The sequence below is a fragment of the Beta vulgaris genome, chromosome 8 (assembly GCF_026745355.1).
Source record: "Beta vulgaris subsp. vulgaris cultivar EL10 chromosome 8, EL10.2, whole genome shotgun sequence".
Classification (NCBI taxonomy): Eukaryota; Viridiplantae; Streptophyta; class Magnoliopsida; order Caryophyllales; family Amaranthaceae; genus Beta; species Beta vulgaris.
Window position 1 is genome coordinate 21,005,002 of NC_079209.1, and position 14,282 is coordinate 21,019,283.

General features: G+C 36.0%; 1 protein-coding gene across 2 annotated transcripts; it reads left to right on the plus strand.

Moving 5' to 3' along the window:
• The first annotated feature begins 5,466 nt into the window (after window positions 1-5,466).
• On the plus strand, window positions 5,467-12,433 carry LOC104884552 (uncharacterized). 2 transcript variants are annotated; one of them, XR_007268669.2, is made up of 5 exons: window positions 5,467-6,122; window positions 6,452-7,164; window positions 7,248-7,349; window positions 9,622-9,692; window positions 12,059-12,433. XR_007268669.2 is itself a non-coding variant. In XM_010669226.4 (4 exons), exons 1-3 carry the CDS (start codon window positions 6,026-6,028, stop codon window positions 7,341-7,343), a joined length of 906 nt encoding a protein of 301 aa, XP_010667528.1. In that variant the 5' UTR covers window positions 5,475-6,025; the 3' UTR covers window positions 7,344-7,349; window positions 12,059-12,433. The 2 variants fall into 2 exon arrangements, 1 of the variants encoding a protein (XP_010667528.1); XM_010669226.4 differs by lacking the exon at window positions 9,622-9,692 and having other exon boundaries at window positions 5,475-6,122.
• The last annotated feature ends 1,849 nt before the right edge of the window (window positions 12,434-14,282 follow it).

Here is a 14,282-nt window from a genome sequence, read left to right on the forward strand (position 1 = left end):
GTCACAGTAGGCCTGCGTAGGGAGTCCAGCTACAAGTTATTGCCATAATTCACTTTTACTACTGTCCATTCTTTTCATAACCACAAAGAGTCATTTACATGTTCTCTTAATTACAATGCTCAAATCTTATCTCTTGTAACACTCTCGTTACACTATGGATCAGATTAATAATGCTCATATTTATACTACGATAGAATTTCGCATCTCAATGCAACATATCGATTTCACGTTACAAATGTCTAACCAAGCAATCACAATCAAACGTTCCCTATCATGCTTCTAGGTTCCAATAAAATGAATTGCAACCTAATCATGATAATAATACTTGGAATTAAACTGGTACGCGTACGTACCTTGTAACGGAGAATTTTCGCTGTCTTAATTGAACTTGCCGCTTATGAAATTGGGACCTAAACCGTTAAATAAAAGCTTTAGTGCTACGTCCTTGATAACACTAACAACTACTACGTAACTAAAACTATAACGATCTAATGATTCGAATTAAACGATAGCTAACACCTTGTTCATGAACTTTCGTTACTTTTCTATTCTAGTGGATTTAGCGTCTTTTAAGAGTCAAAGTTAGTGAGCAAACTAAATTTAGTTAGTGTCATTAGTCCACTATTTTACCAAACTAATTAAGTCATAAGTCCAACCATGTCTTATGTCCAAAAATCAAGTCTTACGTCCAAAAGTTAGGTCTTATGTCAAAAAGTCAAGTCTTACGTCCAAAAGTTAGGTCTTATGTCCAAAAGTCGTATGTCCCAAAAATCAGGTCACGCATAATAAGATGGTAATTTAACCAATAACAGTAATACAATTTTTCTACGTCCCATCTTATTTAATTACAAACCTAAACCAGATTCTTAACTTAAAAACAGAATAATAAATTAGCTAATTATACAGTCTAATTAATTACTAAACAACTTTAATTACTAATTAACTAATTACAGCTTAACGTAATTATGAAAACAGTAAATATATTATTAAACTAATATAATGTTAAGTACATAATAGGTTATACAGCTAAATCTCGCCAGCAAAAGAACTCCGGCGACCGACCTCCGGAACCGGAACAGCAGCGACGCACGACAAACCACACTTGCGCACCACTTCCGCGCACAAAACCTCCCACAGCGCCTTCGAGTCACGTCGAAGGGTCGCACCACACAATGTCCGCACAACAGCCTCGCAAGGCTTCGCACACCCTCGTCGGACCCTCGTCGTTGCACTCAAACACATGAAGACGCACCGACGCAGCGCTCGAACTCCGCGCTCGCACACTCGACGATCTCGTCGGACCGCCCGAACTCCACGCTCGCTCGCACCCTTCGACTCCCTCGACTTCACTCACTCTCACAGCCCTCACCTCTCGCACACGAACCCTCGAACTCCTCACACAAAATCCTCGAACTCCCTCGCTCGCAGCAATGGCGAACCTCACACACACACACACACACACACACACACACACACACACAAGGGAATGATGAGGAAGGAGAGAGCCCCACACAACTTGATTTTCCTTGATATCTGTAGGAACAGTAAGTGGGAAGATCTTTAGGAAACGGAGGGAGTACAAAATAACTCCAAAATACGGAGTATTACATGTGGCACTTTCATTTAGGCTGCTTTACTCTTTGTAATTCAAATACAACTAAAAAAAATGATAAACTGCATTGTACAAGTTCTAATACAAGTGATATTTAGCGTTATCATTTTACAATGACATATTAATAAATGAAAATTTTCTTTGTTAGGGTATAACTCGGGCCTAAAAACTAATTTATTTATTTGTTGAAGCTACTGGTGTTTGTTGGAAAAAGACATTGACTTTCCATTTGCATCTGCTTCCAGAATTTATAAATAGTATAAGAGTTTAGAAGTTTTAAAGGTGTGAATAATAATATAGTTCCAATTGTCACTCACATTTTCATATAACATAGAATTGTGCATTCATTTGACACTGCGGTTTATGAGCACAAGTTGTGTGTCAATGGTCACAAGGAATTCAATTGTCGGATTATTAGAGAGGAAATTTGTTCTATCCTAGAAAATAATTGCTCACGAATCAACACCCTTTGGACACCGTAGAAGGAGGCAATATTATCTCAAGGAGACAACATGAACTTGCATCGTTGGACTCTTGTTTACCTTTGGGTTAACATGCAACAACTTTTAAGCTTTCACATTAAATATTTATCTAGTTAGATCCGACTTTATGTGAACACAAGCCTTAAAAAGGTTCAAATTTTCAACCCAAAAACGAAAAATAATTAAAGATAAACTACAAGAAATAAATTAATGGAGATATTACCAAGGGGGTTTGATGGCAAGGGTGTTACTAGAAATAATTCTAAATCGTATATAAGAGTACTATGTGAAACTTTCTAAACAAAAGGGTTTAGTGTAAAATGTGAAAAATTGCAAAAGATGTGGTAGAAAATCTTAATAATTTGGATTAACTAACATAGTTTGGTACATTACTCAACAAATTGTTGTTGGTTTATGAATATGAAATTAATTTTGATTCGCAAAACTCAAGATAAGGGAAGACGATCAGGTGTGGCCCATTGATGTTCGTTTCTTTGTCCGGGCTACGTCCTATTCTTGTAAAAAGGGATAGCTAGCCCAGGTTTTGAGTCCAAAAACATCATTTCAATGCTTAAGTCAGTGTATGATAAAATCTATACTAATAGTTCAAAGAGGCGTCACTAAAGAAAAAATGGTGCCACGTCACGCTCTCCTTGTGGTGTTTTAGTGATGTAATCCACAAACAAGAAAAAAAGATGAGAAAATACATTTTATAAAATTTGAACTCGTGACTTTAAGCTTATATACTAAAGCCTTAACTATCAAATCAAGTGATATTTAATAATATCATTTTATAGTACAATATTAATAAATAAAAAATATAATTACCCGAGCATAGCTCAACCCTAAAAATTAGTTTAAAGTGAAAAATAATGATACACTAGTGGAAAAATGAAGAAGGGCTGCGCTGAAAAAGGCCTGTAGGGCTGCGCTTTTTGACAGCAGCCCTTTCAGTAGCAGTCCTTCACTTTTTAAGTAGGACTGCGCTAGAAAAGCGCAACCCTTAAGCTAGAAGGACTGCGCTAGTTAGGAAAAAGTGCAGCCCTTCTAGCCCAGAAGGGCTGCGCTTTTTCCTAACTAGCGCAGCCCTTCCTACCAAAAAAAAAATAAAAAAAAAATTTTTTTTTTGACATTTTTTTACTCATAATCTCACATTTTCTGAAATTAAACAAAAGAGAAGAGAAACGAAACGAAAATACTAAACCCAAAACAAAAAAAAAGAATGAAACGAAAATGAAAAAAAGGAACAAAAACTAATATACAAAGAGAAGTATACAAGAAGTATACAAGAACATTAATCAAAACAAAGATGAAAATACAAGAAATTATATTCAAAGAGAAGTATACAAGAACATTAATCAAAATAAACAAAGAGAAGTATACAAGAACATTAATCAAAACAAAGAGAAGTATACAAGAACATTAATCAAAACAAAGAGAATATACAAGAACATTAATCAAAATATATAAACAAAGAGAAGTATACAAGAACATTATAGATCTGAAAATACAAGAAATACGTCCAAACATTAACCTAATAATGTTTAAATACATAAATACATAATTTAAGGGAAAAAAAAAATTCGGAAAAACTTAAAATGCCTATTTGGAGGCTTAAACGAACTCGGATGGCTTAAAAAGGTATCACAATTGGCAATCGGACTCCGTCGGCATGTTTAGTGCAAATCATTTCAGGGTTTTTGTCGCAAATGTTTATGGGATTTTTTGAGAGAGAAGAGAGGATGAGAGAGAATAGAGGATAAGAGAGAAGAGAGGATGAGAGAGAAGGAGGAAAGGAATAATGAGGGACGTGAGAGAGGAGAGAGAATGAGGGATAATATATCTGAATCCCCGCTCAATATTTCAAAGCCCGCGGTATCGAAATTTCAAAATTTTTCAGGAAGGGCTGCGTTAGTTTTAAAAAAGCGCATCCCTTCAATTGGAAGGGCTGCGCCTTTTAAAAAGCGCAGCCCTTCCCATGGTGAAGGGCTGCGCTTTTTAAAAGGCGCAGCCCTTCCAATTGAAGGGCTGCGCTTTTTTGAAAAAGCGCGACCCTTCTTATTTGTAGGGCTGTGCTTTTCCAAAAAGGCGCAGCCCTTCAACCATAGGGCTGCGCTTTTATCAAAAGCGCAACCCTTCTTGCGCAGCCCTTCTGTTTTTTTCCCTAGTGATAGAACCTTTGAGAGAATAATGCTCTGTACATGTGAAATGTGGGAGAAAGGTTATTCCTTACAACGATCACAAGGTCATAGGTGGCACCTTTAATTTGATGATATTGGGTCAAGGCGTAGGAGGGGATGGCCTCCTCATTGTCTCAATTTCTAATTATATTTTTTGGCGTTTTCACATTGGATTGGGATCTTAGGCCCAAACAAAATTTATGTTTTTTTTTCTAATGATTAAAACAAGTTTTATGTCCAAACATTAACTCTAACAATTTAAGAAAAATTATCAAGAATAAGTCAACCTTTAAGTCATCTGCTAAAAACAAGTTAACCTTTTTGATTATTCTCAAATAAGTCAACCTTTAATACCATATATTTTTAACAAGTCCTTACATGTTGTTAACTTATTTAACCGCTTAAATATGATGTGTAATGGAGAAAGAAAAAAAAATGAAATTATAAATTACAAAAAAGAAAGAAAAAAGTCATATTATTTGTAAATAGCTTATTTGAAATTGTTAAGTACTAAAGATAGACTTATTCAGGAAATAATCAAAACATGACTTATATTTAACGGAAGGGATGAATGTTGACTTATTATTGACAATTTTTCCAACAATTTATTAGTCTGGTATTTGCAAATCAGATGCTTGAAGTAGAGGAGAAAATATGCAGATCCCTACCCCAAATACCACACTCGATAATATTCTAACCCATGACCTTTTCTTTTTTCAAGGGGGAACCCATGACCTTTTTTTTTTTTAAAGGGGAACCTATTACCTCTAATATCTAACAAGATCTACACTTATTTTTAAAATTATTTGAGATAGGTTCGTCAAAAACATAATAATTGTATATTTTTTTATGAGAATTACATATAATTGTTAACCAAGTTTAAAGATAAGCATAAAATAACCTCAATTGATTTTGCTGAAAGCTACTTGCATTTGCATAAATAATTGACAACTGTGCCTCTTTGATGATTTCATTTTATTATTATGAGTTATCAATATCAAAATTTTGCAAAAGATAAATGAGAAAATAAAATAAAAGAAAAAACAGCAAATCACTAGGAAGTACAACAAACTTTGGCAAGCAACCACCACTCACTCATTTCAACAAAACCCCACCTGTCTATCCTCATCAGTCATCCATGGTCTTCCTAAACTTTCCCAAATTATCCCGCCCTATCCAAATCAAAAATCAATTCATTTTCTTCCTTTTTCAATTTTCTCAAAAAAGAAAAATAAAACCCCTGTTAAATTTTTAATTATTAATTGTTTTTTGAAGCTGGGTTATCACTTATCAGAAAGTGGCAGCTTGTACCAAAACTATTACACATTTCAATTTCACTCACTATCTGCTTCTTGAAATTTCCAAGAACACAAAAAAACACCTACAGATTTCAACCTACCACTATCCCATAAATGCCAAATATTTCACCAAAATTACAGCAAGCAATTCTAGAGTGAAAAAAGTTAAGAGAGAGAAAAGGAGACAGAGAGTCTGTAAACTGTAAAGTGAGGTGTGTAAATTTGGAAGCATTCATTTGAGCAATATATATTTAATTTAATTGAGTGTGAACCCATTAAATTTTTAGAGAGAGAAAGATTGAATTTTTACACTGGAAAGTGTAGATTCAGTTGTTTAGAGTAAAGAATAGCAAAATAAGGGACAACCCACGATCTGGGTAGTCCCCATTATTGCTGTAAAACCTTGCTTTCTCTCTCTACAAGTGTTTCTCTCTCTACCCATATACACTAATCATGCCTTCGGGTGCTAAGAAGAGAAAAGCTGCCAAGAAAAAGTTGCAAAAAGAAACCCATAACTCTACCAACAACAACTATGGGTCTCACTCTAAAGGTATAAAATTGATTTAGCATCTTTGGTTTTTTGCTTAAACCCTCTTTCCACATGGCTTATCTGTCTTTCAATCAATCATTAAGGATCGATTTTTGCTTTTTTCTGGTATATAATTGTTAATTTACTGGGAATTTGCGTAGTTGGGTATGCGTTTGTTTGTTGATTTGCTCTTTTATTTGATGTGAATCTGTTGGAATTGATTTTTGTTTGATTTTGATTGTTTGATTGATTTTCGCTCTTGATTTTGGGAATTGAGTTGTTTTTTGAATTGTTTGTTTGGTTTGATTTTCATCTGATTTGAATTTGCGCAATGGATGAAACTATGTTAGGGAATGATAATGGAAAATCCCATGATGAGAGAGAGAGTGATGGTGGTGAAGGTGAAAGGGAGTCTTTTAAGGAAGTAAGAAATGTTCAAGAATTTTCGAGCGAAGGGAAGGGTAATACTGGCGAGAGTTATAATGATGTAATGGTTAATACTGAGGATGATGGTAGAGAGAGTAAGAATGGGCAACATGAGAATTCCAGTTCTAGTTCCAGCAGTAGCAGTTCAGATGATGAGGAGGTTGCAGTTGAAAAGGAGAAACCTGTGGTAGCAGAGGCATCAGGGGAGAATCCAGTGATTTCCGAGGTGGTCTGTGATTCGGTTGAGGAGAGTATCCCTGTTGAAGAGTCGGTTAAGCAAGTTGTGTCGTTGCCACAAGAGCCAAATGCTGGGAGTGAGAGTGCGGCTGTTAAGAATTCTATGATCTCTCATGTTGTTGAATCAGGATTGAAGCAAAACTGTGATGAAGTCTTGCCATCAGCTGATGAGAAAGACAAAGTTTCTTCTGGAGTGACAGAATTTCTGCAGGAGGAGATTGAAACAAAAGTGATTCAAGTCAAGGAAGAGGTCCCTGGGAACCTTTCTGGATCTGTGGACATCGCAGCAAGAGATGGTGACGGTTTGTTGCCTCCGTCTTCTGGTGTAATACCTGCAGATGCTTGTTATGAGGATAATCATGTGAAAGAGTCAGAGACACATAAGTACGTCGAGGAGCAGGTATAGTGAATTATCTGCTTAGTAATGAAGTGGAATTTGACATTTTTTCTATGACCACCATTTCTAAAACCTTGAATTTGCAGCCATTGGTATCTTCTGCTCCACTGCCTGTGCGACGAACTTCCTGGATGAATTGCTGTGGGCTTTTTGAAGCTTTCTCAGGTGCAGCCAGTAGATAATTTTAGGTGAGGATCCAGATTTTCTTGACCGCCTTTTTTGTCAAAGTTGCTGTTTGATACTGCACGATTACACTTAAATCTTCATTTACGGACATTGATTCATAATTTTTTTTGTCTCCCCTATCATTACATTGATATGGTGATAATTGTTTGTATCCCCTGTCATTACATGGATAAGGTGATAAATTGTTGTCTACCCTATCATTACATTGAGAGTGATAAACTGATAATTTGCTCATTGTACTTTGTAGTTCAATAAGACGTCTTAAATAGGACTTACTGGTTGTCGGCAGTCAATACCTTGTTTATCCTTTAAAAGTTCAATTATAGTGGAATCGGCTTTCTTATTCCTTTTTTTGATGACGTGTCAATTGTTCACTGGACTTGTGTACCTACAGGTCAGGGTAGGAGTGGGAAGAAAAGCCAGAGGTATGGCTGTATGGGGGTGGGTAGCCATATCTTTGTGATGAATCACACACCTCAGCTGATAACTTACAAGAGGCGCTACAAGAAGGGGAATTTGGGGAATGGACCACAAAACAGTTAGAGGGTATTTGGTATGGAAAATTTTGATGTAGGAAACGGATTTAAATGAGTGTTTCCATTTTTAATTGTTTGGTATGAGTGTTAAGTAACAAATACCGTTTCTAAGGGGAAACATAATCCCCCCCTTTTGTTACCCTTATTAAACTAGTGGAAACAAATCACGTTTCCTTCCTCAATCATAATCCTCTCAATTGTTTCCATTCCACTTAGATACCAAACAACAATTAAAGGTAACGGTTATTATTTCCATTTCCCCTCTTTATCCAAATCCTTTCCATTCCGTTTACGTTTTTCATACCAAACACCCTCTTAGTGGGTAGTGGGTGCGTCAGAGTTGGTTAAAAAGAATCTCAGTGGTTTGTCAATAAGGGAAGAGGGAAATGAGAGGTGTATTGGGAAATTGTGGGAACTTGGCTGGGAGAGAGTGAGCCTCTCGAAAGCTCATAGTATTTTGTATTTTCTCATTTCCTTGTAATACTAATATTACACCACCTTCCTCTATCTGTTTTCTATTGCTTGTTCTGTAATTTTCTTTCTTTCTTCTCTTATTCATCTTCCCTGGTTATCACATTGTGTTGGGTTAGCTGTTTGGGTGGTTTGACTTGATTCAGGTGAACGGAGTTCACCACAATCTTCATATTAGTTTTCTTGTTGCTTGATAATATTAGAATTTGAGCAGACAAACTAGCTAGTTGAGATATATTCATGATACCATTCCAACCGAGTCACCCAATAAAGGCTACATTCTGAAGAGAGGGATGCCTTTCTCTTGGGAAAGGAGAGTTTCAAGGTTTCACCTTTATATTTTCTTAGGAGGGGGCTTTTTGGTACTTTTGGACATTTTTCCTTTAGAAATTTATTCTTTGCTGCACATCAGATGCCTTATCGTGGTCTTAAATCATATGCTGAATGTATTGTAATTCAATTGTTAACCAAAGTCTGGATATTTTGGTTTGTAGCAGTTGGCAAATAACCAAGAAATGCATGTTGAAGTAATATAATCGTGAAGAGCTATACACTAAATTGTCAATCAAGGCTGATATTATCATATTGTAAATGCTTTAATAGTATGATAACTTTACGATTTAAACCCATTGCACAAACATCTATAGTACCCAGATACACATCCTGAAATGCTAATTACTTGTGCTTGTGTGTAGCTTGCAGCAAAACATGTGTGGGAATGAGTGGTATATTTCAGCTTCAAAGTATTAGATACATATACTTTGTGCCTTGCATCATTTTATGTGGTCAATTTTCTAATTCATTACTTGTGCCATATAAAAAAGTAGCATGGTACCCTGGTGTAGTATCCTAAGTAATATCCAGCAAGCGAGGATTTGAAATTAGATTGATTTTGCACTGATCCCACCTTATGTGAGATAGACTGTCTGTGAATGTAGTTTGAACCTTGAACCCTAACCAAGTAGGGTAAGCAGCTTAGCTAATTTGACCTGTCCACAAGTTCATCATTTATGTGTCAACTTTTTCACGCATGCGGATCTGATGTTTGTGTAAAAATTCTAACTTGCTATCTGTTTGGATTCAGTCATGAAATGTTCCGAGCCAAACTTTTATATCTATAACGTCTTGTTTGTGAGCTCAATTACGTAATGTGTCTGGTTTGCATATTTATTATTGCTAGGGTTGGAGAAATTTTAATAGCATAGAAGCACAGATAATACTCATTTTAGAACTTCCATTAATGACTGCCTTTTGGATTTGCTGTTAGGATTCACTGATTGGATGAACTAGTGTCAAGAGCTTGCGAGCTTCTAGATGCTTAGATATGATTGACAATTTGTACGTGCCTCTTGAGCAGATTCCCTTTTGCTTTCCTTAGTGATTTCTTTCAATAAAATGTTAATTTGCTTTCATCATGTCTGTACATGTGAAGAATTCTGGAGACCTCTAAATATGACTTCTATTGTTCTGATTCACAAGTGACAATAAAAGTAGATGAAGTAACCTGTAGGACCCTTCCTTCGTGGACCGTGAAAGTTCTTGTCAACTCAGCTGATTCTTTGCCTGTCACCCTATACGGAAAAATTATTTATACATCCATTCATCTCTATCTTCTTGGTCATTATGGTTTTATAGATCAATGAGTTCCAACTTGCTTTCTACTTTGGAGACATGCAAGTATCCTTGCTGCTTGAAGGATGAGAGTATAAAAATGCAAAGTTAAAGCAAATGATAGTGTCGTCAGTTTTCGTCTTCTTTTCTTTTTGGGATTTGTTATGGACAGTTTTGAATTTTGATACTTTTCAAGTCCCAATCGCAGAGGAGTTTTGGCTTGCATTCTATCGCTTCAGCACCATAATACTACCATCATTTGTAGCCCGTCTTTAGCTTATGGCCACGATGCCACATACTCCTATTTCTCTAGTCAAACTTGCGTGTCACCTGATATGTGGTCCAGTTCAAATTTAAATTTTAAAGAAATAAGGACACAAGAGGCGATGAAGGGAAGTGAACTTATCTGGTTACAAATGTATGTAATGACTTGACATATTGCATTTTGATGAGTGTTCACTAAATGGGTACATGAGTAAACTAAGTGCTCGTTTGGTATACATGGGAATTTAATTGCTATAGGAAGTTTCATTTCCTAGGAAAGGGCCTAAATTTGTTTGGTTGACATCAAGGAATTTGCAATCATGTGGGAATTCTTATTGACCAGGGGGTGGGTGGGTAATTAAATTCCCACATTTTGTGGGAATTTCGATTTCCCAAAGAATTTCCATTGCACTCATTTTCTCAACTTCTTGTCAGCCAAACAACTTCCCAAATGAGAAAATCATGGAAATTTTCATTGCCTACATAAATTCCTATCAACCAAACCAGCACTAATAAGTAGGAGGAAGGATATCCTTTTTAGTAAATCTGCAATGGTTATCCTAGACAATTCATCTGCAAAATTGTAGCTCAGCTTTCCTCAGAAAGTTTATAAGCTTCCTCTTAATTTTCGTTTGGTGACTGGTGGGAAGTGTAGACTTGGGCTGAGGATATTAGTTTGTTGGGCATGTCTTAGAGCACCTCGTATAGCAGTACTATGATTCTCAAGGCACGCCGAAAATGGCATTCCTACCCGTATATTCTGTCTCAGTTATGAAAGCTCTATATGAAAACCCCTGAAAACCAGTATCAGGACTGACCATTTAACCAGGTCTTCCAATGAGCCTATTTTAAAGTCACAGAGCTGTTTGCTTCTGCCACTAATAATCTAATAATGTCAAATTACCTCTCTATGGTGAAAGTGCATGCACAAAGGCGGGGCTGGTTCCCTTTATGAGGAGCTTCGTAGGGTTGTTCCAATGAGAGGTACTTAGCATCTTAGGTGGAGTGGGGAGTTAAATCGTGATATCCTGCTTGCACTGTACTACTGTAAAGTGTTGATATGATTTCCGTTTACCACCTGATCTTCCGCATTTGAATTGGACTTTGCTACTTGTTAATTGATGATCTAGGAGGATCTCGCATCTGTGTGAGTTATGCCGTAAATTTCATTCACTTTTTTTAATAATCTGTAGAAGCGCTGAAGTTGTAAAATAATTACTGAACTCTGCATTATGTAAAAAGATCATATCTCACTGCCATTTATTCGCATGATTATTTATTGGAAATTGCTGTCAACTTACTTATTAGATCAGTTCATATTTCAGAACAAGTAGATCCATGGTGTTGAATTTTGCTATGAGCATTGTGTTGCCAGCTCCATGTTTATAGACATATAAAAGCTTTGGCATGAATGTCCCAGCTACGACCCATCTTGAAATTGGACCTTCTAATAATATGAATAATCTGAATTTTTGATTTTTTGGGAATAAACAAGCTTTTTGGAAAATAATCTGAAGTGTCAATTTTTAGCCTTTTGGGGTCTACAACATATAGAAATTATAAGTCAGTTTGGATTATTCGAGTTGTTTGCCAATTTTTGGGATTATATCGAAGAGATGGTTGAAAGTTGGGATTATTCATGTCAACTTTATCTTTTCTTCTGCCAAGTCGGCACTTATCTGGCGTAATTGTTTCGGATTGCTAAACCTTTTTATGGAAGCGATCCTGTGTTAAACGAGCAAGATTCACTGTTTATGATTTTGTGGTTCAATTCTTTTGAGCTTAGCTGGCAATGGATGACATCTTTCTTTGTTTTTCTTTTGATGCAGAGTCAAAGTTTCAAGCTCAAATCAACGTCAGAATAGAAGTGTTTTCTATGGGAAGTAGAGAAACATGGGTTATATAGGAAAATTAATGATACATAGACATCGTAAGGACCATCAAGCTTTTTTATTAGAATAATTACATATTGGATGTACTACATAAACTGTTTGATCCATCTCGCACTATCATAGTGCGTTTGTTGATAGTTTTTGCTTGATTTCCTGGTGTTCTACAGACACTGTTTATTTATTTTTTTGGTGCAGCACTTGAAAGTGCGTTTTCTTTTGTTGGTTTATTTTGTTTTTGGGTTCCGCTGTATGATTTGTTTAAGGAATGTTTCTAGTTAATATTACATGAGATAGAAGGTCTACTTGCTCTAATTTCAGCAATCTGCTGGTTTCTCTCCTTGTGGCTCTCGACATGATTATCCCATCATGCTGTTGCACTTTGCTGGAAATGCATGTGTGTTCATTTATTAAACCATGCTGTTGAAGTTTGTTGCAGCATTTTAGATTTGCTTTGTTTTGGTTATACTGTTTGTTTTAGATGCCACAGTATGACCTTTTATGAATGAAAACTTGACTTTTCCCGTCAAAAAAGAAGATTAGTTTCTCGTTGCACTACAGATAGAGTGGTTTCTTCTCATATGCAAGATTTCCTCAACACTTGTTAGTTGTTATTCACCTTTCCCTGTTAGAAACGTATAGTCTTATCATATCCTTGTGTTCTAATATGATGACGGAAAGGAGAGGGACAAAAGGGAGAAGATTCCTAGCTTGTTCTTTCCCCATGGTTTACTTTTCATTTGGTATCTTCCATACCACGAATCCTAGCTTCCTCTTTTGTTTGTAAGCTCATCACTATGTTTATGTAAGAGCATAGTAGAGTACACAACCACTTCCACTATTATATTGGGGCCTTTTCCATGTTTTGAGAAAGTTCCTTAATCAAATAGCAGTTAGTTCTTGAACACTTGAAACTTGATCAATAAGCATGTTTTTATTCAACACTAGTTATTAGGCCCGAGCTATGCCTCGGGTAAGAAAAAATTTCATTTATTATTATAATACTTTTTGATAATAACACTAAATACAACTTGGCCTAGTTGTTAGAATTTAAGTATATGTACTTGAGATCTTGGGATCAAATCCTATATTATGCAATTTCTTAATTTCTTAAATGTACATGGATTAGATGAACTAAAACTCCCTAGGGAAAGCGCCACATGGCACAGTTTCTTGTTTTCGCACGCTTTTTAATATATATTTGTATATATGTTTTCACACTCTATTGGAGCAAAAGAAAACTATATGAATCAATCACACTTTAAAAAGCAGCAAGATATATAGTTATTAGGCCCATGATCCGATAACTATATTAATGGTACAAATCCTTTTGGTAGATGATCCCATGAAATGCTGCAATCTTTTGGGCGTTTTTGAATTTAGACTATATAGTGTATATGATTTTTAGAGTGAAAGAGGATGAAAATGGTTTTACCCCACAGCCAAGAGAGTTGGAGTGCAAGCAATGTTAGCGACCGTGGCAGCCGTTGGTGAGCTCATGTAGCTCCATTACTTATTTACGCAAAGGTGGATTACGCATGCGATGGATGAGGCAACACCCACAAAGGCCATAGCTCTAGCTATTGAACCAAACATCACAAAGAACCTAATGGCAGATAGGTGAAATGTGAACAAGTAGCTACAATCCTGGATCTCTAATTTTAAGAATTCATATTATTGATGTGATGATACAAATATATCCTTCTTCTTCCTAGAAGTAAACGTCGAAATGGAGAACAAGTACATACTACTAATGAACAATAATTTAGTAATTTAGCATATTGGCCCTTCCTCACCTGTTTGTCAGAGAACCATTCTCTGTTCAACGAACTTCACTTTCATTTCTATTCAAGCACTTCTATATCAAATACATGTCTAGAACATAAATGACTCTTGAAAATTTTACTCACCACCATAGAAAGTGGAAAGCCATGTTATGACACATGTTACTGTTGGGTTAGATGGCCCAAATTTTATTTGACCCAATTTCACAATAATAGAATGTCGGTTTTGTTGATTAAGAATTAAAACCAAGAGTCAAAATCTAATTTAATCTAGAATACTCCATGAACTCATGGTGAAATGAAGAGCATGTGGAGGTGGAGCTACGTGGCTTTTGGAGATTATAGAAGAAGTTTCCTCACTCTTCTTCAACATTCACTAA

What these genes read in the sequence shown, in the direction of transcription:
- LOC104884552 (XM_010669226.4), top strand. Translation starts at nt 6,026, where the DNA reads ATGCCTTCGGGTGCTAAGAAGAGAAAAGCTGCCAAGAAAAAGTTGCAA. An exon ending in CTATGGGTCTCACTCTAAAG is followed by an intron (nt 6,123 to 6,451) that starts GTATAAAATTGA and finishes AAACTATGTTAG; the next exon opens with GGAATGATAATGGAAAATCC. An exon ending in ATAAGTACGTCGAGGAGCAG is followed by an intron (nt 7,165 to 7,247) that starts GTATAGTGAATT and finishes TTGAATTTGCAG; the next exon opens with CCATTGGTATCTTCTGCTCC.